Source organism: Dermochelys coriacea, chromosome 2 (genome assembly GCF_009764565.3).
Source record: "Dermochelys coriacea isolate rDerCor1 chromosome 2, rDerCor1.pri.v4, whole genome shotgun sequence".
NCBI classification, from domain to species: domain Eukaryota; kingdom Metazoa; phylum Chordata; order Testudines; family Dermochelyidae; genus Dermochelys; species Dermochelys coriacea.
Window position 1 is genome coordinate 121,490,000 of NC_050069.1, and position 21,960 is coordinate 121,511,959.

The 21,960-nt window shown below is 38.5% G+C and overlaps 1 protein-coding gene across 3 annotated transcripts in view; it reads left to right on the plus strand.

Annotated features, from left to right (window-relative positions):
* Positions 1-21,960, plus strand: part of LOC119852107 (interferon regulatory factor 4) — a 122,773-nt gene that overhangs the window by 9,976 nt on the left and 90,837 nt on the right. For all 3 annotated transcript variants that reach the window (XM_038392449.2, XM_043508390.1, XM_043508391.1), the window contains exon 3: positions 9,225-9,307. In XM_038392449.2, the coding sequence (XP_038248377.1) occupies positions 9,225-9,307 (83 nt within the window). The remainder of the gene's footprint in view (positions 1-9,224; positions 9,308-21,960) is intronic.

Here is a 21,960-nt window from a genome sequence, read left to right on the forward strand (position 1 = left end):
AGGGACAATAGCTGTTAAAGCACTTTAATTAGAGAGACAAGGTGGGAAAGGAATATCTTTTATTGGACCAACTTTTGTTGGTGGAAGAGACAAGCTTTCAAGCCACACAGAGTTTTTCAGACACTATATCTTTGCCAGACGTATAGAAAAGCTCTGTGTATGCTCAAAAGCTTGTCTCTTTCACTAACAGAAGTTGGTCCAATAAAAGATATTACCTCATCTACTTTGTGCACAGATATAACAACACTTTAATAAATCTATTCTTTGAATTTCTAAAACAATTTCTTAAGTCTAATTATGCTAATAGCAACAGTGACAGAGTGCTAACATTGCAAAGTAATACAGTGCTGCTGAAACAAGGCAAATATAAGCTTGCCTAGAGGAATTTGATTACCGAGTTCTTTTGCAAGTGTTCTGATTTACATCACATGCAATGATGAAAGACAGGACAAGACTCTGAATAGTGAGTAGTGATTTGGGTCCTGGACTTGAGACACCCATATTCAGAGAGTTGGTGCTCAGTGCTTTCTGACAATCGGGTCCTTCTATGGTGTCTCATGCCAAGAAAGCTTGGGTTTTGCAAGTGATTTTTTTGAGCATTAAAAATGGGTGGTGATACAGACATCCCCTTAGGTGGTTAAAAATCACAATCTTCACAAGCTGACTAGTGCTGTTCTAGGTTAGTAATTGCATGGGAAACCTCTAAGGAAACTGAGATGCTATGGGAAATGGTATGAGTGATTCAAGCAGGTGGTTCCCTGCATTCTCATCAAAACGGATGTAATACCCCAGCATGATGTTAGAGGGTGCTGTGCTTCTGGAAGTTCCATTGTTTGGAAGGGACACTGGATGTTCTGACCATGGCATTTTTTACCAGACTGGCAATCCTACTTTGTAGTTATGTAGAACCTGTCTTTCAGGGCTCCTGAATTGCTGTTCTGAAGTTAAGCCTCAAATTGTCAATGTAAGGTAAATAGATTCAGACACATTTAACTTATGGATAAACTGAAGCATGGAATGAAATGGAACCATTTATGAAATGGTTGCAGAGTAAGTCAGTGGTATGGATGGGGATAAAACTCAGGAGTCCTGACTTGCAGGCCACTTTCTAATCTTTAGAAAAGACTGCTTCAGGCAGACTGAGAGTGCCTTTATAGCATCTTGGGATCCTTGGGAATGGAAAGCTTTGTATAGTACTGATTCAGGAAATCATTGAAGTCCATAGGACTTTAAGTATGTGCTTACAATACTTTTCTGAAGAGAGATGGATTTAGGAACTGAAGAGCTTTCTTGAATTGGGACCTCAGCTAAAAATTAAAACTGAATTACATTCCTAAGGTACAAAGTATTTAGGAGAATGTGCATCCAGAGAACTGTTCAAGCAGAACCGCTGCCTTTCTTACAAAATATTGAGGAGGAGTTCACCTCTAAAACCCAGGAGACAATTAATCTTACAGATTGATTATCTTCTGGGTTTCCTTTTGTTCAGGAGCAAGGCCTTGCTCCTGAACAAAACACCATGGGACTGGTAGCTTGGTAAGAGAGTTGGGGATTGAGGGGTTGAAGGTTGGAAGAAGCCCTCTTCAAAATAAATCCTTGCGCCCCCCTGTGATTTGAAAGAATTCTGATCTGTCAAATGGAAATCAAAGTCCTGCAGTCCACTCACAAGCTAGTGTAATCTCCCTTGATGAAGTGCAAAGCTGTCAGTCAAAAGCTGTGGGTCTGAAAGCCCCCGTATGCCTTTATTCCCACTAGAAAGGTGGTGTCTGCTGTGCAGCAACTGATGGCTTTTTCTGTATTCCCATCTGAAGAAATTTCTTGTTTTTCTAATACCCTGGTGGGACAGTACAAGGGTTTTGCCTCTTTTCCCATGCTGCAGTAGGGAAATATTTTTCATCTACACGAGTGCCAGCTGGGTCTTTCAAGTACAATTGATTCCAAAAACCAGGGCTCAATAAACTGTAATAAGAGTTAAAGGCCATGCAGTTCTTCAAGCTTGAATACAAAGTAATACATGTCCTTTCTGCTTGCAGACATGTCTGGAAGATTTGAGTTTTTCCAATGGAATATTTGGGGGATTTTCGATTCTGAGGGGAAAGCCACAATGTGAGGCTTTAGTTCCCCCAAAGAGTCCAGTGGCACTATGGATGAAGTGGACAGCTTAGCTGAAGTTTCCACTCTTCCTGTTCCTCAACATAAGATACCGTGCACAGCAAATGATTCTGCTGTGTTCACAGTGCTGTTGAATTCCTCTGAATAAGCTTGTTCGAGGTTCTTTCAGGAAAAGTTCCCTTTTGTGGGGGCCCATTTGGGATTAAGCCTTCAAGAAAGAAGAGGGGGTTAGTATCTTTCAGGATTTGCCCTCCTGGAATTCACAGATAATCTAGATTTACAGGCTAGTACAGCGAAAGCTTCAAATGTGGATTGCCCTAGGAGGGGAAGAAGGTTCAGGGTAGAGCCCTCTGTGGGACTATTGTTTTAATCCCGCTCCTGTCCTGCCCTGCAATTCCCACTCCCACCTGCTCCCATGTTTTTTCTTGCATTTTTATCCTGGTCTGACCCACAAAAACCTTAGATCCCACAAAGCCCACGAGAGAGACTGATTCCTCCATGCTACTTTAACAAACTTTTTTTTTAAATGTATTTTATAAATAAAAATGGAACTCAGACACAATTTTTACCACTAAAAGAATAAAATAAATCTTGCTTAAACTATGTAAAAAAAATACATTAACTCCTGCAGTAATAGACATCAACTCTTTCTATCCTTTGCTTAAATTTACATATTAAAACCTTTATTTAAAAAATTGCTGAAATTCTATTTGACAAACTGAGATTTAGTGTTTTTCCCACAATTACTGCAGGCTGGTTTTTTCCCTCCCCGCCTGCAACAAAGTACATTTTACATGCTTCTGCTATTATGGCTGCGAGTCCTGCAGGATCCTTGGGATCCCAGCCCTGCTGCAGGGCTCTAGCTCAGGGGCACTGTTCTTAGCCAACTAGTTAGACCTCCTTCCTTTCTCCCTCCCCCCCCCCACACACAATGCAACTACTTAAAATTTTGAACAAGTTTATTTACAGGAATTAAAGTTTCAGGAACAGGAAGGGTGGAAGTTTTGCCTAGGCACTCGGTGATATCACAGAACAAATTGCATATTATGGATGGAACTAAGCGTGTCCTTGGGAACCATGGGGAGTGAGGGGAGGTGGGAAACAATCCTCGGTGGGAGCTGTGGGTGCTCAGTATCTCCGAAAACTAGGCAGTTTATGTAGTAGGGTTGCCAACTTTCTAATACCTGAAAACCAAACACCCCTGCCCTGCCCTGCCCCTTCCCCCGAGGCTCTGTCCCCTGCCCCACCTGTCCACCGTCCCTCCCCCCCGTTGCTCACTCCCCCATCCCCTGGGCCTCCTCCCCTGCTGCCTGTACAGCTGGGTTGGGAGGAGGTGACACGGGGCCCAGCAGAGGTCAGTCCCCGGACCGAGGGGGTGGGGAAATCGGGGCACAGCGGGGTGGGGGGAGGGGCAGACAGGTTTCCCCGCACATCTCCCCCCACCCCCAACGGCACCGGTGTATACTTTGGAGCTTGGTCTGGGAGTCAGGCTGCGGAGGGGTAGGAAGAGTAGCAGCTGCTAAGCAGAGCCGCCACTCCAGGCTCCAGCAGCAGCCGCTGCTGCTCTTCCCGCCCCCAGTGGTAGAGGCTGGTTACTGCAGATAACCGGACTTTTAGTGGCCGGTCAGCTGTGTTGACCGGACACTGCCAATTTTCCTTTTCGACCAGATGTTCAGGTTGAAAACGGAACACCTGGCAAACCTATTATGTAGGTGTGCCTAACTAAGGTACCAAAATTTTAAAGTTTTGGCCTAGACCTCCAGCCAGTTCTTCTCAAAAATATCTTCAGGGTGTATCCACTAGGAGAAAAGATGTGTTCTTACCATGTGTTAAACGCCTAGTGAAGGCAAGGTAGTTTTCAAATGTATTCACAGGTTGAGGTAAACGTTAACGGGAAGCTGAGAGTTTGCCTCAAGCTGCTGACACGTGATAAAACTATAGATGGCTTGGCTTCACTAGGGTTTTACCTCGTTAGTTATGTGTTAGTTTAACACATAAGAGCACAGCTTTTTTTCCCTAGTGAAGGCAAGGCTGCAGGGTTGTGTGTTTTGGAGGAGGGAGAGACTGCATACAAACTAGAGCAGTGGTTATCAAACTTTTATATTGGTGACCCCTTTCACATAGCAAATCTCTGAGTGCGACCCCCCCTTACAAATTAACAACTTGTATATAAATAAAAGTTATATAAATAACACCATTATAAATGCTGGAGGCAAAGCAGGGCTTGAGGTGAAAGTTGACTGTTCATGACCACCCATGTAATAACCTCCGAACCCCCAGTTTGAGCAACCCTGAACTAGAGGACATTGTATGGTGAGAGAAAGATGATAACCCATCACTTCCCCCCCCCCCACCCCAAGAAATACAAATCTAGTTTGAGCTAATCTCATTGATCTGATTATTTTAGCTGTGGGATGCCTCACAGTCTGATGCCACAGACATGCACCTGCATCAGTGTAATTGGCTTTCTCCAGCAGAATGGTTTTGGTTTTTACTGGATAAGAAGGGATGAGAAAACTCTAGGAATTTTGAAGGAAGAGAAGGTGACAAAATCTTAGGGAAAATTCTTCTCATGTCATTCGAATGAAAGGGAAATAATTGTGTTCACCACCCATCTCTTGAAGGGATTATTAATGATGAGTTGGGTCTGCCTGTCTACTTACATGACCCCATCACATCAGTATTGAAGCTCCTCCCAATCATTAATGAATATATTCTCAGAGGAACCTGTGGGGTAGGGGAGGTACCATCTCCATTTTACACATGGGGAAATAAAGCACAGGAAGTGGGTGGTACAGTGGAGACTCAATCCAGATTCTACCAATCCTGTTCCAGTGCCTTAACTACAAAATTAATCTTCCTCCTTGGCTATGTGGCTGTGACCCTGTCCAAACTAGTACGAGGAGCTAGAGCTAGGAGCATGGAAGAAAATGAAGCAAAAGAAACCTAGGCTGAATGTGGGGGGAAGAGGAGAAAGGGGGAAATGTATCAAGTTATGTGAGGAGGACTTTCCCAAGGAAACTGGTTGATGCCTCCATGAGTTGAGAGGTTTTAAATTATATTGGATGAAGCATTAGACAGCCTGCTGTAGGAAAGAATCTTGTGCAGGACCTAAACGGATAGGTTAGATGTGACCTAATAGATTTCTTTTAGCTCTGATTTCTAGAGAGTGTATCTAACACTGTGACCTTGAAACATCAGCCTGCTTTGTATGGTGCAGTACTATAGTGATATGCTAAATAATGAGTCAGAATTACAGTTCTAGCACTGAATGTTCTTGCTTTTTGGTCCCTTTACGTAACCATTTTAGATATGAAATTGAACATCTCTCTTATGCAGAAATATTGTGAGGAACAGGGTATCTAATCTGTATAGCTACTGAGGACAGCTTCTCAATCTTGTCTGTTATATCAGTGATTTGCATTGGGGAGAAGCAAGGGAATTTCCCTTCTTTAAATTTATATATTCCATGGGTCTAGAGACTTGGATAACCTACCAGCCAGGGACTGTATTTTTTTTCCTCCTCTGTATATTTTCTGTTTGAATTATGTATACTGTGAACTGCAATTTATCTTGGCATTGTTTGTAGTGTTGTTATAGCTGTGTTTGGTCCCAGGGTATCTGAGAGACAAGGTGGGTAAGGGAAAAGATATTACCTCACTCACCTCATTGATCTCGGTACACAGTTTCAGGATCAATGTGTGGTTCTCCTGCCCTCTTCTATGAATATCCCAAAACAAGGTCTTACTATACAGCGTTGACTTGATTGAATTCCAGTTAACTGAAGGACTAAAACGTTGCAAGGGTAGTATTGTGTGTTGTTAATAACACTGCTAGCCAGTCAACTTTTAAAGGGAACCATTTGTGTATTAAAAACTGGCTGGGTGGGCTGCAAAACTGCTTGCCTTGACAGGGCTTTGGGAACCTGGAGCACGGTTTCTCCTGAGCCATTATCATTCTCTTAAATTATAACTTATTTGTCTTACACTATCACTAATTGTGATCAGAGCCCAACTGTGTTAGACACTGTACAAATGCATAATAAGAGATGATCCTGTCTTGAAAAGCTTATTAAATTGACGAGAGCTTAAGGCTGCGAGGGGGGAAACGAAGGCACGTAGAGATGAAGTGACTTGCTCAAGGCTACGTTTAGGTCAGTGGCCAAACCACATCCCTTGTGTCCCAGTCCAGTGTCCTATCCACTGGGAAATGCTATCTCCCTAAAACTATAAAAAATTTAGGTTCCAGCTAGCTGGCCCTGAAGTATGCAACTATATTTGGAGGGTGCACAGTACAGACTTAAAAGCCCAACTGGGCTGGCTTCTGTAGTTTCCCAAAGCCATCACTTTACAGGTGGTCTCTGAGACCTCAGTAATCAAGGATGTAGTTAATAATATTAACAACTCTGTTCCTCTGAAGCTCTAGCAGGTTACAGTGTCAGCAAGGCTCAAAGTTATCCTTGAAAGTGCTCATTCTTGTTATGAAGAGACGTTAAAGAATTTAAATTATTTGGTGCTGAATTCTGTCTGAAATGGTGACACAGGAATCCAAATGAATAAACACCTATGCTCTGGTCACACACATTGGACCTTCAGAGTAGGTGAAACTAGACAGTTTTGATTTTTCTCTTATTTTTAGAGCTGCTAAAATCTTTAAGATCGAGTATTTTTCATAATCGGGTATGGATTTGTTAACTCTCTTCTATTGTGTTCAGATACTCGGCATTTTGTCTGTTGGACAATACGATTAAATGCCACCTTCTGCTTTCTGATTTAAAAAGGGTATTGAAACTTCATAGTAGAGAGTAATGACTCGAATTAAGAGATGCTGATTGATCTTTTGCACGTACATAAAGAATGTACAGGTGATATTATTGTTATTTTTGTACCAAGGAAGAGATGATTTTAAAAAAGCACAGACCACAAAGGTTTCAAATCTATTAACCAGGCTAACACAAACTAATTGTATAGGCTGGTTTTTAGACAGGTGTCCACATAACAAAGAACACTGTTATAATTGACACGTATGGCAGCCTTTCTCAGTCAAGAGATGAAGATTGGAGACAAACTGAACTTTGACCCCATGGGTCTTCCCTCCTGGTCTTGTTGATGGGCCAGTGTGGGGAAGTTGCACTCTGGCTACAGAAGATTTCAGTCTCCAGAGCTGCTGTTTTTAACTCCATTCATGTAGACATAATCCAAGTAAATTTCTTTAAAATGTCTAGCATCAAATTTTCAGGCCTGAACCTGCATTCTAATTCTGAGCACCTAATGGTAATTCTGAATACTCATGTACTATAATTAAGGGCTCAAGATTAAAAGTCACCTTGGGAAAATTTCTTCCTCAAAGTTAATAAAATGTATTAAATTGTACTAAATAAATCTGATTTATTTAGTACAATGTTTTCTTATTTTTGATATAACTTAATTAAATATGTGGTTTGGTACCTCTCCCATGTTGAAACTTATCAAATCTCTTTATACGCACTGGCCAAACTTAAAAGGAGTAGAGCAGGTATGGTACGTTACAGGTACTATATCCCTCTCTAGTAGCTAGTCTACAGAGAATAAGAACCCAGTATTGCTATTAGCTAACGGTACTCCAGAAGCTGAAGTGGCAGGGGCCTTTGTTTTTTTTTCCACAGATTCACTCCTCACTGATGACTATTAAATTTTTAATCTTGTTTTAAACATCTCAGGCAAGGACTCTATTATACTTTTGTTTGTGAGGGTTACTCTGTATGTGTGTGTGTGTTTGTGTATAATGCATAGTGAATACATGACAGGGTACTATGATGTAAAGGCTTTGGGATGGCTACTTTAGCCCTGAGTGGAGCTGGTTGAAGTAATGAGAAATTTCAAAATTCAAAAGTTGATTAAATTGTTACAAATTTCCCTTCCCCCATGTTGTTCTGCTTCCTATAGAGCTAATAGAAATCTTGTGAGTTTTGATGAAATGTTGAATATTTGGACGGGGAGATTAAAAACAAAAATCCTAAACTTTTCCCCATCAATTTTCCTAGTGAGTTTTGCAGGTCATCTCAAACAAATATCTATAAAATCGTAATACCACATATATAGATATATGAAAATGTGGTATTACGATATATAATGTATTTTACACACACACACACAAATTGAGGAATGTGTGTGTGTGTGTGTGTGTGTGTGTTTATATGTTTTTATATATATATATATATGTTTTTATATATATATATATATATATATATATATATATATATATATATAAAAAAAAAATAACACATACACTTTCTTGTATCCCTTTGTTGGTAAAATCAAAAGTCCAACTGTACAAATCTTGGATGGAAGAGAAAATAATAAATTTAAGCCCCCTCAAAAAAAACTCTAACATTGTTTTTCTAGATTTAAAATGTGATTACTTAGGGTCTTCCAGGATTAGAAGCAATTGGGGTGCCTTTTCTTGGGAAGCTGGGAATTTCTCCTGTCCAGTATAAAATCTTCTGTTTCTAGCTCTGCAGAATTGTGAGATATCAGGCCATTAACCTTTAATGACTGAATATTGCCTACTTTGGCCAGTGTAACTTGTGTGTTGGGGTGGTGGAATGGGACATGAAGGTAGGATTCTCTATTTGGAAGGTAGAAGGAACACTTGTGTGGTAAATTGATCTTAAACAACGATGGCAGTTTTGAAGCTGCTTGGTGCTACAGGGTTTGAAATGTAAGCATAAATCCAAGTGCAGATAGATTAGTATTAGTGGGCAGAGAATAGGTGAGACTGTCAAAGGTGTATGATAAATGCAAGTTATCACATGGCTCTAAAATTTATCATGTCTGTTATCTGCACACGTGGTGTGTGTGTGTGTGTGTGACACACAGATAGACACACACTCAATTTTCAGATGCAAAATATGTGAAACTGTTGACTTAATAATTTAGGGATGTTTTCTTAAGCTTGTTCTTTATATAGTATATCATTTGCTTTGGAGTTCATTTTTTTTTTTTCCCCTTGTCTTTTTGAATGTGGTGTTTTTAGAAGAACTTTACAGATCATGATTTTCAACATGTGTGAGAGAACTAGGAACAGCTTTTTAAGAGAAACTTAAAAAAAAATCTTTTTTCCCCCCACTACAGATGCTCGAGATGCGGAGCAACTGAGCAAGAATAATGTTACACACATTCTGTCAATCCATGACGGTGCTAGGCCTATGCTTGAGGTAAGGTGGAATCCATCATACCTCTAGTTAACCTGAACATGAAATAATGGCCTGTCAACCTTCACTGAATTTGATCCTTATTACAATTGTTTGACACAATTTTCCGTATTTTTCTCTTGGAAACATTTGGCAGTTACAGTTTTGTGAGTCAGTCACAGTTTTCATCACTGGTATTGTTACAACAGGCAATCCAGGTGTCAAAGGAGGATTCAGTTAGTGTTTTATTGATTGACATTCTGTTTTATCAGAGACACAAGGTGGAGGAGGTAGTATCTTTTACTGGACCAACTTCTGTTGGTGAGAGTGCATGTTCTTAGCCCAGTAGCAGAGATTACTGAACATTCTGTGCTGATTTCTAGGATGTTAAAACCCATTTAAAAATATCCCTTTACCATAACATGCCCCTTGCTAACACTGTACGGCAAATTATTTGTGCAAGAGGCTTCAAACTCTTTTCTATCTAAAATGTAATTATCCAGGCTTGACAAAAAAAAAAACAAAAAACCATAGCCTAGTAGCCTGGAGGGAATACACCTGTGCTGGTACACCCCAAAAAGCCACTCATTCAATTTACGTGGGCAGATATTTGCCCCCTCTGCAAATTAATCCATTCCTTCCCCCATTTTATTTTACTTCTACATATTGTGAACGCGTTCACAACATAGAAGATGACTGCTGGCGCCACTACTGCTCTCCTTTTGAGCCTATATGGCTTTTTTTTGTTGTTTCCTAATGCCTCCACCAATCAGAGGGCTTCTGCTTCTAGTGCCATTCCCCTCCAGTAAAAAAGAGCAATGGATTTAGCTACGCCTGTAAAATTTCCATTTGACCTGGCAAGCCAGTGAATAAGTTAGGTGTATTTTTTTTTTACTTAAAAAAAACATACCTGAGGAAAATAGGGTTGCCAATTTTGGTTGGATTTATTCCTGGAGGTTTCATCACATGACATAATCTTTGAATTAAAAATTAATCTTTAATTCCTGAGACTCCAGGACAATCCTGGAGGGCTGGCAACCCTAGGGGAAAGGCAGTTAAAGGTGAACTGGAATTTGAAGATTGTCTTTGGGCTCAGTACTGTGGATCAGCAGAGCTAATCTTGTTCACTTTTTGTTGAGTGTGTGTTTGACTTATTAAGGTGTGCCTACTGCATGATCTAAAAACGCATTGAATTTCAAGACTGCTGTTAACTGGAGTGATATACAGATGCACTCACTAAGGAAGATGTAATCACACTTTTATGTCTGTGCTGCATGTGTTTCCTCTGGCGTGTTGTCCTCTAAAATAAACAGAAGCTTGCATCTGTCTTGTGTCATGATTTTCTAGTCAAGGTAGGGGAACTACTCGCTGCAGAATCCAGGTGCAGTCACAGTAGTCTGTCTACAACCTCCTCTCATGTGGAAAACCAATGTTACAATTTGTCCGCAGTTATTTAAGTAGAAGGAAGATTGCAAGTTTTTGTTTTTCAGCGAAATTATTATTAATTACATTCTAATTCATGGTTTTAATCCAGTATTCACTTGCAACTAAGTACTTACTGATGAACAAAGGTTTAGAAAATCTTGTTACAGTACTTCATTAGTTCCATTTAGGTATGATTACTGGTCAGGTTGTAATTAAGATATGTGGAAAACAATGTGTTGGTACTTTGCAGGTTGTCTTTCTCTTGGAGCACTGAAAAATAATGTTTAGAGTTTAGGCCTTGTATAAATTCTATTTGCTTTTAAAAGATTAGTAGCTTTATTCCATTCTTAGAGACTCGGGGCTTTTTCTCTTGCCCACTGAAGTCAATGGCAAAGCTCCTATTGACTTCAGTGGCGCAGCGTTAGGTACCCAGTTGTGTAGCTGCTCTGTCAGTGGAAATTTCGCTGAAATCATTTTGAGATTAATACAGGGAATGACTGTAAAATCAAACCCTAGTAAACTTTTCTGTTTACATAGATACAGTAGTCGCCCCTAAAAATCAAGATGGTAGTTGAATGGAACATTTGCCAAAGTGTGTGGGGTTTCTTTCTTTCTTTTTTTTTTTTTTTTAATTTCCTATCCTGAGTTTAAGAAATATTGCAACTATTTCACTAAACTTAAATAAACTGTGGGAAGAACTTTTTGTTTTGTGTGTTAAAGTGGTAAACATAGTACATTAAAGTGATGGCTGTATTCAGTTAGTTGATGATCAGTACTATGAAATAACACATTATGTGAAAATGAATGTGAAGTTCTTTTTATTGACCAGAGAAATTGTGTTCATTCTAATGAATCATGCTTAAAGGTCACTGTCACATAGGTTAGCTCTCAAATTCTTGCAAAACCTACTACCACCAGGTTGTGGTTTTTTGTGGTTTTTTTTTTTTTTTATTTCAATAATTTTTTGTTTTGATGTAGTAATAATTCTTCTGTAGCATTTGAATATGCAACACACTAGCATCTTGCTAGTATATGAGAACCAGAAAATGGAATTGATCAGTCTAATTTCATTGTCCACGCTGAGTCAAGAATAAAAAGCAAACAGCCATCATAAATAGTGAATAGTATATTTGGTGTATACTCTAAAATCTAATTTTAAAAATCTGTTGTTAATGTCCTCATCTGCTGATGAGGACATTTTAAAAATTATTTTTGACCTGAGAATGATTGTGTATTTGAACAAATACCTTCTTAACTTACTTTTTTCCTGTTCTGTTCCTTGTTTTCTGCACTATTAGGAAGTATGAAACTTCTGTTGCCCCACAGCTTGCCACATCAGGAGAAAATGATTGCCTGGTTGGGCTTCATATAAAAATGCTTTAAGTTTTTTTTCAGGAGAAGTAATTGCGAAAACCAATAATTTTTCAGTGGGATTTGCTTTCAGAAGCCCTTTCTGGTAAAGTTCAACTCTATATAAATCCTCTGAGTTTGCTATTTATAGTTAGCTAATTAACAAAGATTTGGCTCAGGAAGCTATTGCTTGCTTGCAGAATGGAATATCTGCATACAAAATGTTTTTAAAGTAAATTCTTGTATTCTACTTGTGGTACAATAAAGGCTGAAAACAGCTTTTTAAAGGATTGTTTTTACTTTTTGTAGGGAAAGGTATGGCATATTATAGGTATGTAGTAAAGCTTGACATGACTTAAATTGGAAAAAAATGAACAGAACATGTATTGAGCAAACTGCCACTGTTGTGTGCTTAGTTCTTTTGCTCTCTATGTAACACTATTTTAATATAAACTAGCGCTATCTTTTTAAAAATGGAGCCTGTAATTAATTTGTTTATGAAGCCCCAATATTGAAGCAATCTAAATGTTGAACACAGTCTTCATACAGATATCCTAACAATGTATACAGACATTTGTAATTTAAAAAGACATGCCTAAAAGTTTGTCAGGAAAAAACAGATGAAGTGATTGTGGTGGGTCCAACGCACAAGGGACTACAAAACATGATCATGAACTACTTCAAGTGAGTGCCCTCAATAAACAGGGACACACGGGCCACCATCCTCTATCTACCAGCATTTATTTCTGTTTTTGCCTGGGCAAGGAGTAGGTATCTCTGACATGTTAATTCCTCTGTATAATCCAAGCATTCCCCCAGAGCAGAGGCTGAACTTGCATGGCCACAGATGATTGTGCATAGATCTGTATGTCACATAAAATCCTAGCATAGAAGATGCTCAGATTCCAGGCTATCACCTCACCAATTTGCGGCTTGGATGCTTCAAATTCCAGATATAAACTCCAGTGCTCTCTGGGCATGAGAAATAACAAGGAATCAGTGAGCTGGGAGCCTCCTCTAAAAGATATCCGTCAGTGATCTGATGGATTCCATGGCATGAAGGGAATGTCAGCTATGCCTTAGCATCAATGCCTCTGATGCAACAAGGAATAGGCTCTGGTGGTGACACAGGTTTGGAATAGACGAAGCATCAACATGCACAGGTTGATGGGCAGACCTGACCCAGGGGGATGATCAAAATATCTGATCTTCAGACGAGGTGAGGTCACCAGAGGTGAGAACAAGCATGTAACCAGCCCTGCTTTTTGCAGTGGAACACTCAGTCTATGGCTTCCAGGAATATCCAAGCCATTAGAGTTGTTGTCCACATGCACTCTGAAACCTCTGAAGAGAAGAATCTACAAGGACTCTCAGCAATGCCAACACATGCTCTTTAAAGCTGATTTTTACAGGTTTCACTTCTGTTGCTGTGGGCTGAAGGAAGATAACTTATCACAAAGGACCCAACACACAGCCCACTGAAGTCTCTTCATTGACTTCTATGGGCTTTGAATCTGTCCCAAGGTAAGTACAACACTGGCAGCAGGAATACGAGCTTTCCACATATTGTTTCATGGTGGAAGTTTTTATTTTATTGAGGTGCTCAGAGCCTGCAGTGAGGAGCACAACATAAATACTGAGAGAGTGTATTTGAGTGCCTTTTATTGTAGCAAATGTCACCCAACTCTGCTTTGGAGCAGGGCTTAAGTAAGTTGCTATTAGCCTGTCTTCAAGCATTAGCTTAGCTTAACAAAAAGAAGGTTTTAAGAGTGATTTGATCACAGTCTATAAGGACTTGCCTGGGGAACAGAAATTTGAAAATAGAGGGCTCATCAGTGTATCTGACAAATGGATATAACAAGATCCAATGCATGGAAGTTGAAGCTATACAAATTCAAACCTAGAAAGAAGATGCACTTTTTTCATAGACAGGGTAATTGACCATTGGAACAACTTATCAAGGTTTGTGGTGGATTTTCCATTACTGGCAATTGTAAAGTCAAGGCTGGATTTTCTCTAGAAGATGTGTGCAAGAGAAGTAGCCATATGTCCAAGAACTGGATTGACACTATATGAATTCTTTTTATAGAATCCAACAAATGTTTGTCAGTTAGTTGTACATTATTATTGTTAAGCTAGACCAGAGTTGAAACAGTAAGTGTATGATTCCTATTCCCCGTCTCCTGGGGTTATCTGGTCTCCTGACATTTAATTTACAATATTCTGTCATTTGCAGACTGGCCTCTGTTGCATCACAGCAAGTTCTGTACTCTGTTGTATAGCAGATTTGTATGGGGGATTTGATAGCCTTCAACTACCAGAAGGGGGGTTCCAAAGAGGATGGAGCTCGGCTGTTCTCAGTGGCAGATGACAGAACAAGGAGCAGTGGTCTCAAGTTGCAGTGGTGGAGGTTTATGTTGGTTATTAAGAAAAACTAATCCACTAGGAGGTTGGTGAAGCACTGGAATGGATTAACTAGGGAGGTGGTGGACTCTTCATCCTTAGGTTTTTAAGGCCCAGCTTGACAAAGCCCTGTCTGGGATGATTTAGTTGGGGTTGGCCCTGCTTTGAGCAGGGGTTTGGACTAGATCTCCTGACATCTCTTCCAACCTTAATCTTCTATGATTTGATGATTCTATGACGTAATTAAGACATTTTCATTTTTTTCAGAAGTATGAGTCTCAAAACGAAGAGTATCATGACCTTAGAGGCATTTTAATGTTCCCATTAAAGTAGCCTGTAGTGCTATTTTCTGTCACAGAAGGCTTGGATCTTCACCATTCCGTGTACAGTGAGTCACATTTGAACCTGGCCCTTGTGTAGGTTTTGTGCATGTGTGTGATTTTTTTTTTTTTCTTGCTTTCTGTTTCTAAAAATTTATTTTTCTTTTTCATGGGTATTAGAAGAGAAAGGGATATATAGTTGCAATTGTTAATCTGAAACCATCCAGGTGAGGCTAAAGAAGTTGGGTTATATATCAATCCCAGCAAACTGGACAAGCTTTTGGGTTTTTTAAGATCACACTGCTCCCTTTACATTGTAGGCAGTTGTAATACATGTCTATAGCCCATCCACACATCGGTGCAGTCTTTGGTATATAAGAGAGATCTAGCCTATTTGGTGATACAACTCTGTATAAGTGGTCCATCAGTAAGGTAGTCCTGTCATTGGAGCTTCTGTGGTTTGATGATCAGTTTCTTTTTAGGGCAAATATAGTGATTTGAAAGTATTATACATAGTTGTTTAGAGCATAAAATAGTTATGTATGCTGCTTAAGAAACTCTATAGTGCATGCCAATGAAATATATCATCATCTTCCTCCACTAGATCTTCTATAATGTAAATTTTTGTACTGTGGTTTTTTTCATTCTTTATAGTTAACCAGAGCACCTGCAGGAAGCAGAGTTAGTTATTCTTTTAAAAAAAAAAATTCAGATTCCATTCACTATGCCAAGATAGATCTTGTACACAGTATCTCCAGAATAGTGCTGTGTATGCCTCCCCTCCCCCATACTAATAGCTATGTAAAATAAGCTATGGCTTGTATGCTCTGTAGAAAGGAAGAAAAAACCCAACTTCTTGAGACAATTTAATGCAGTTATCTATTTTGGTCGATTTATTAGCTTTTCTTGTGCTGCTGTCGTCGCATATCTTAAATGAACTGTAGCTTTAAGACTAAAAAGTTTCAAGAGACCCTCATAAAGAATTTAGATCCCAAATTTGATCTTCCATACAGTCACTAAGAAACTGACCGGGGGGGGGGGCAAGAAGGAATATTTCCGAGAGCCATGAAAACAATCCTTCAAGCTCCTTGAGTTTGCAGAAGTAGTTAATGCATGGCTCTTATTTTCAGTTCTGCTAGCATAAATGATGCTAGTTCATCTAGTGGCAAGATGTTGACAGCATGTTAATTTGGACTCCAGGGTTAAAATAATAGTTCTCCAACAAAGTGTGTGCCAAATTCTTTGAGGCCTGCAGTTAAGAGATGATTTAGAGTAAAGCCCACATACTTTTTGAAGGTATTCTTAAAAAATGGAAATTCAGCCCAATTAAAGCTAATAGAAAGGAACCCAAATCATGGCAGGTAAAATATAAGGTGAGATCAAGAGGAACAATTGAATGGTTGAATATAGAGGCAAAGATATACTTAGAGTATCTTGGTTTTAAATTCAAATCGGTAAGTTTGAGAGAATGAGGGGAAGTAAAAGAATGAGGATGTTGCAGAAAAGCTAAACTATTTCTTTGCATCAGTTTTTCATCTCAGCCGATGTTGCGGACATACCTGTTCTTTTCAGGCACTCTTAGGGATGGAGAAGTCAAAAGAGGATGTGCTGGAACAAGCTGATAAATAACAAGTTCCTAGGACTGGATGGAAGATCTAGAAGTTCTGAGGAAACTTAACAAAAGTGGCTGATCTGCTAGCAAAAGCCATGCAATCTCTCTACTATCAGCTATTATCCTGGAAGAGAGATGTCAGTTGACACTTGTTAAAGACCTGGTAATCATAATACATCCTTATGGGCCTACACTTAGATTTGCTGTTTGTGGAAATTTCTTAAATTTCTCTGTGTGGCCAAATATTTCAGATATCAAACTTAAAGTGGGCTGTACATTTTGCAACTTCTGGGTTAGAAAAGGTTCCAGATGAGCAGAGGAACTAGCTAGTTTCTTAGCATAGATCAGATCAGCTGCTTCAACGCAGTCTTTGGTTGATATTCCTGCTGCTGCCTAAGATATCAGCTCTTGGTGCCTTAGAATATTATTTGGGGCATGCTCAGCATAGGGTTTCCACTGAAATATTAAATGGTGATAGCCACACCATGTTTGTTTTCTGATACCACGTTCCATGTCCTGAAAGCTTCCTCCACTACCTTTTAACTTTAGTTTTGAAATGGACTCTTCTCTCCCCCCCCCCCCCCGATGCACTTTAAGAGATTTCCAAAATTCTCGGGGGAAACCCTGGGTTAAGATGAAAGAAGCAATTTCCATCTCCCTAATTGGTAGAACTACAGGTGCAGAAGATAACTAAACTTCAGTATTCTCTCTTTAGCCCTGTAATCTCAAGGGAATATCCACACTCAGAAACCAACCCATAAGTCTTTGGTTTGGACTAGAACAGCATCATTGCTCTGATACATGATGGCTAAATTGGTTTCCTAATGTTCCCCTATCAATCCATACATTTTTTGAGTTCAGGCTAAATCTGGACTGATGCTCATTATGTGTAAACCTCCAGACCTTTTAAAAAAATACAGCTTCTGTACTGTATATCATGGAGCAGCTCTTGAAATGCAAGAAGCTATTTGTAAATAAAAATTGCTTCTGAGTAACCGATGAGGAGAAGAAATGGATCCTTTAGTAGTGATTGTGTAGCACATTCTGTACACTGGCTTTGCAATCTTTTTGTATGTAGGCCAGTCTTGGACTCTTAATGAGCATGTTCTGCTGTCCAGATAGCATACAACAAAATGCAATTTCCAAGTCATTAGCATGCTACCAGAGTGAAAATTAGTTCTTCCAGTTGTTAAGTAAATAAAGTCAGATTTAAACAGTTCTGTTTGAGTCTCTTCCAATAGGCTCCTACCTCAACCACTGTCACAAATTGTTATTCTTCAACAGTCTGGTCACAATCAAGAGGAAGCTTGGAAGTGCCCATTTTAAATAAATATAATTTTCATATACATTTCACTGCTTATTCATGATAAGAAGAATTTCCCCACGAGAGGTTTCAAAAGACTGCTGAGCAAAATAGCTACCATTTTTCTTTCAGCTGTAGTGGTGCGAGAAGACTCTTTTTTTTTTTTTTTTATTTAAAATACAGTTCTTCTGACTTTGGCTGAGTTCATGAGGAGTTGGGAACTCTGACCTAATTTCTCAAAAGTGACTAGTGATTTTGTATGTCCACAATGAGACACCTGAAAGAGGCCTGAATTCCAGGAAGTGCTGAGCACTTACCCTCTTGATATTGGTTCCTTGTAGTGTCTCAGGTTGGATACTCAACATTGGTCATCTCTGGTGGAGACTGCTGTGGTGATATACTAACTCAGTTCATTCTTTGATTTCGCTAGTTATTCCACCTTCCAGGTGAACTCCAGCCTTTGTTGAGAGCACTAACATCTGGTGGAAGGGTGGTTCTAGAATCTTTCCACTAATGGGGCACCTCTACTAGGGGTTAGGTTGTTGAAAGTATGGGTCAGTATTGACCCATTGACTGCAGTCTCCTGAATACCACATTCACTGGAACACAATGAGCCCTTCTACTTCCATCTAGGAAAAGATGTGGAAAGTGTGTTAATTTTCATTTCTAAAAATAGATATAGCTGTTTCTGATCTTAATGATTTTTAAAAAAAAATCTGAAAATACTTCATAAGATTGCTGTGAGATCCTTATGTAATCAAGTGCTGTGAATATAAAAAGGCTACTGTATTAAAAAATAAATATTACAGGACTTCCCAGCTTCAGTAGTTCAGATTCCCCATAAGTCTATTTCATTTATTTATGATGCTCTCAAAAGCAAACATGAAATAAATCTATAATGTGGTTGATTAATGGTTATTGCTGAAACATAAATGTGTTTTGTGTGAGTCATTAATAAAATCAACAGCATTTGTAACTGCTCCAGAAAGTAACTGAAAGGACAAACAACGGTTGACTGGTTTTCAGTTAGGTGGTTCTGTAGCTGTACTGGACAAAACTCTTGGTAACCTCTTGCTGGTTTGCCTTGAGGAAACCTTATCTGCTGGCTGTTTCCCACTTTAGCTTTTTTGCTGAAATGCCCCTAAACAAAAATAAGTACTCCCATCCTCATCTGTTGATGTGACAAGTCAGATTAACACATGGCTTTTGACTAACCTGAAAGAACTTGCCAGGTGCTAGAGGTTTCCTATTTGCATCTGGGTTCACAAATTTAAGCTGAGGGGTTTTGGTTGTTTTTTTTTAAAAAAGAATTTCTTGGAAGTCGTTGATGGTATGTTTACATAAATTTAAATACCGAGAAGTTTAATGCCAAAAATGTAACATTTATCTTTTAAAAAATAATGATTTTAGAATAGAAATTGTGGTGGTGTTTTTGGACAACTCAGGGTTCATATTTCTCTTCTCCTTGCCCCTCCCCCCCCCACCACTGATTGACTAGAAATGGAGATGTTAAAGTTACAAAACAGAGGAGAACTCTCAAAGGGGATAGAGAATTGAAGTCAAACTCTATCTTAAGTGTTACTTTGCATTATGAATCTGTTTTTAAATGTTCTATAACTCTCTTCTCCCTCCCCCCACATAGTATTGCTAGATTACTCAAAAACATTAAAGCGAAAACACCCAAATACTTTTAGATTTTTTATACTTCTGAATACACCATACAATACTATTTATGTATTGTTTAAGTTAATCAAGCATCATTCTTGGTGAATTCAGAATGTGTCTTTGATTATAACAAACTATCCTATGTTTGTAACCTGAAGAAATAACAAGACATGTATGTTTTGTCATGCTTCTATTCGCTTATTCTTGGTGGAGATTCTTGGTATTGCTTTTGTCAAGATGAAATCTGCAATGTGCTGTTTGGATTTCCCATTCTCATATACAAACCTATTATCTCAAGTGCACTAAATGTGGTTGCATCATTTTGCTGCTGCAAAGTCTTGTTCTGCATAGGAAAGTTCAAATTGTTTAAGTTCGGTGGATAAAATTAAGCTAGGAAAGTAACATCCACTTTAATTTTTTCCTATTCTACTCATCTGTGGCTAATTTGAAATGAAAAAAATGAACTAGGTCATAAAAGATATTCATTGTTTTTCCTGTACTTTTTTTGTTATATAAAGTATTGAATATAATCCAAAAATGTAAGATTTTATATATATATTTTTTTTTTAAAAAAAAGCTAATAAATCTCTCTACTATTTGGAATGTTATGGTTTCATTGAATGTTCCAAACATTAAACAAGTGTGCAGTGTTCAGACCTTAATAGGTAATGACACCTAAAATAATTAGAAGTTATAACTTATTTGCTCTTCAGTTGATAGGTTTTTATTAGCTCTGTGTGAACCCTGGCTATATAAAATGTATTTAAATTTTGTTTCTCATTTTTGAAAACTTGAGAGAGCTAGTGTAATGGGGTTGTCTTTATTTTACGATGTATGGCGAAATGGTGCAAGCATAGTATTGTTTCACAAATAACAGTGAATTTTAGAAATTTTACTTAACTCTCGCTTGTTTCAGCTTTGACGATCTTGAAATCAGAATGCTTGTTCTGGTTTTGTTACCTCTCACTGTATCGGTTTAACTGTAGCCTTTAGTTTCAGGGCCTAAGACAAAATTCTAGTTTTGGTGGTTACTCTGTCTGCTGAAATAGAAAACTAAAATCATTTTCTTTTCAGTATATTAGCTTTCCAGTCTATCACGTATCATTAATTGCACTGGAAAAAACATGCCTGACCTCAATTACTTCTGGCATCATATGAAAACTAGCTAATATCAATAACCTTAGAAAACATCTTAAAATGAATGTAGGTGTACGGGTGGGGTGATAAGGATTTAGAAGCAACAGTTGAAGGATAGCATTGAATTAAGAAGTGGTCATGAGAGAGGCACTGTGATGTAGTTGGTTATTCGGCTTATGAATAGATCTAGGAAGTTTGTACAAACACTTGTGTGGTGAACTGCTGAGGGTTTTTTTCTCAGTTGGAGCATAGAATTCAGTTTGCTTTACAGCAGTGTCATTTTTCATAACTCTGAGAATTTTATTTTTTTTATGAAAAAGCTGGTTTGATTTAATCCAGGGAAGGGTCTATTTGGAGGGAGAAAGAGGAAAAAATGTTGGCATGCAAGATATCAGTTGAAGGAATATTTCAATGTGAATATACCAACTGCAGCAGTAAGCAAGTAATGTGGATTCGTTCCTTCACATTGGATTTATAATTGCTTTTTCATCAACTCTTGTAATAAGGTTTTTATCTCTGACCTAAAAAAAATTCCATTTTTGAGAAGGGCAAATATTCTATGAACTCAACAAATTTAATGAGTGGAACTTGTCTGCTGGAACCTAAATCCAGTTTTTTCACTGAAAAATCCATCTAGTCTACCAGATGACAAAATGCAAGTTTCCTTTTGAAAGAAATACTGAGTTATACACATACACTTAATGTTTAGTTTGCCTGTCCCATCTTTGTTAATATTTATTGAAATCATATAGTAGGTTTATTCTTGACACTTTCTAGCAATATTATAGCCTCCTGAATAAATCTCTTGAGGCCCATTGAGGTATTGGAAGTCTTTCCATTGACTTCAGCAATCTTATGATCGGGCACAGACTCTTTGTTATGATGAGCACGTACCCAAGCAAGGAAGCAGACGCTTCAGTGATGATTTTGCTTCCTCCTTTGGCTTGGTCTTTGTTGACGATTCTAAGATTGCAAACGCTACTAACTACTGAAATTGTGAAGCCTATGGCATTTTTGCACACTAATGAACAAGCTATGAGCATCTGAAAATCTTAGTCTATGGTATTTACTTGTTACGTTGACGCACAATGTTCTGCTTTGCTTAGAGTCCCTTTGGGACAATTCTTAGATGTTATCTGCATTGTACGTGCACAGGAAAGACTGATTGTCTCTGGGGCATAACTGCACAAGAACACTAGGATGTTGGGTGTTTTGTTTTGTTTTTTTAAAATTATCACATAGACGAGGGCTCAGAAATTAAATAACTTCCTGTTGACTATCTTTTTTTTTTTTAAAAGTGCACTAAGTTTGTAAAAATATCAAAATTGCCTGAAGAAAAGCGAATGCAGTATGGCAAGTTTTGTTATCAACAGCAACATAAATATCTCTGTTGGACGGTAGCCGAAGTGTTTCATTTACAAACAACTGCCCAGTATCAAACAGTATAATTCCTCTGTTTAAT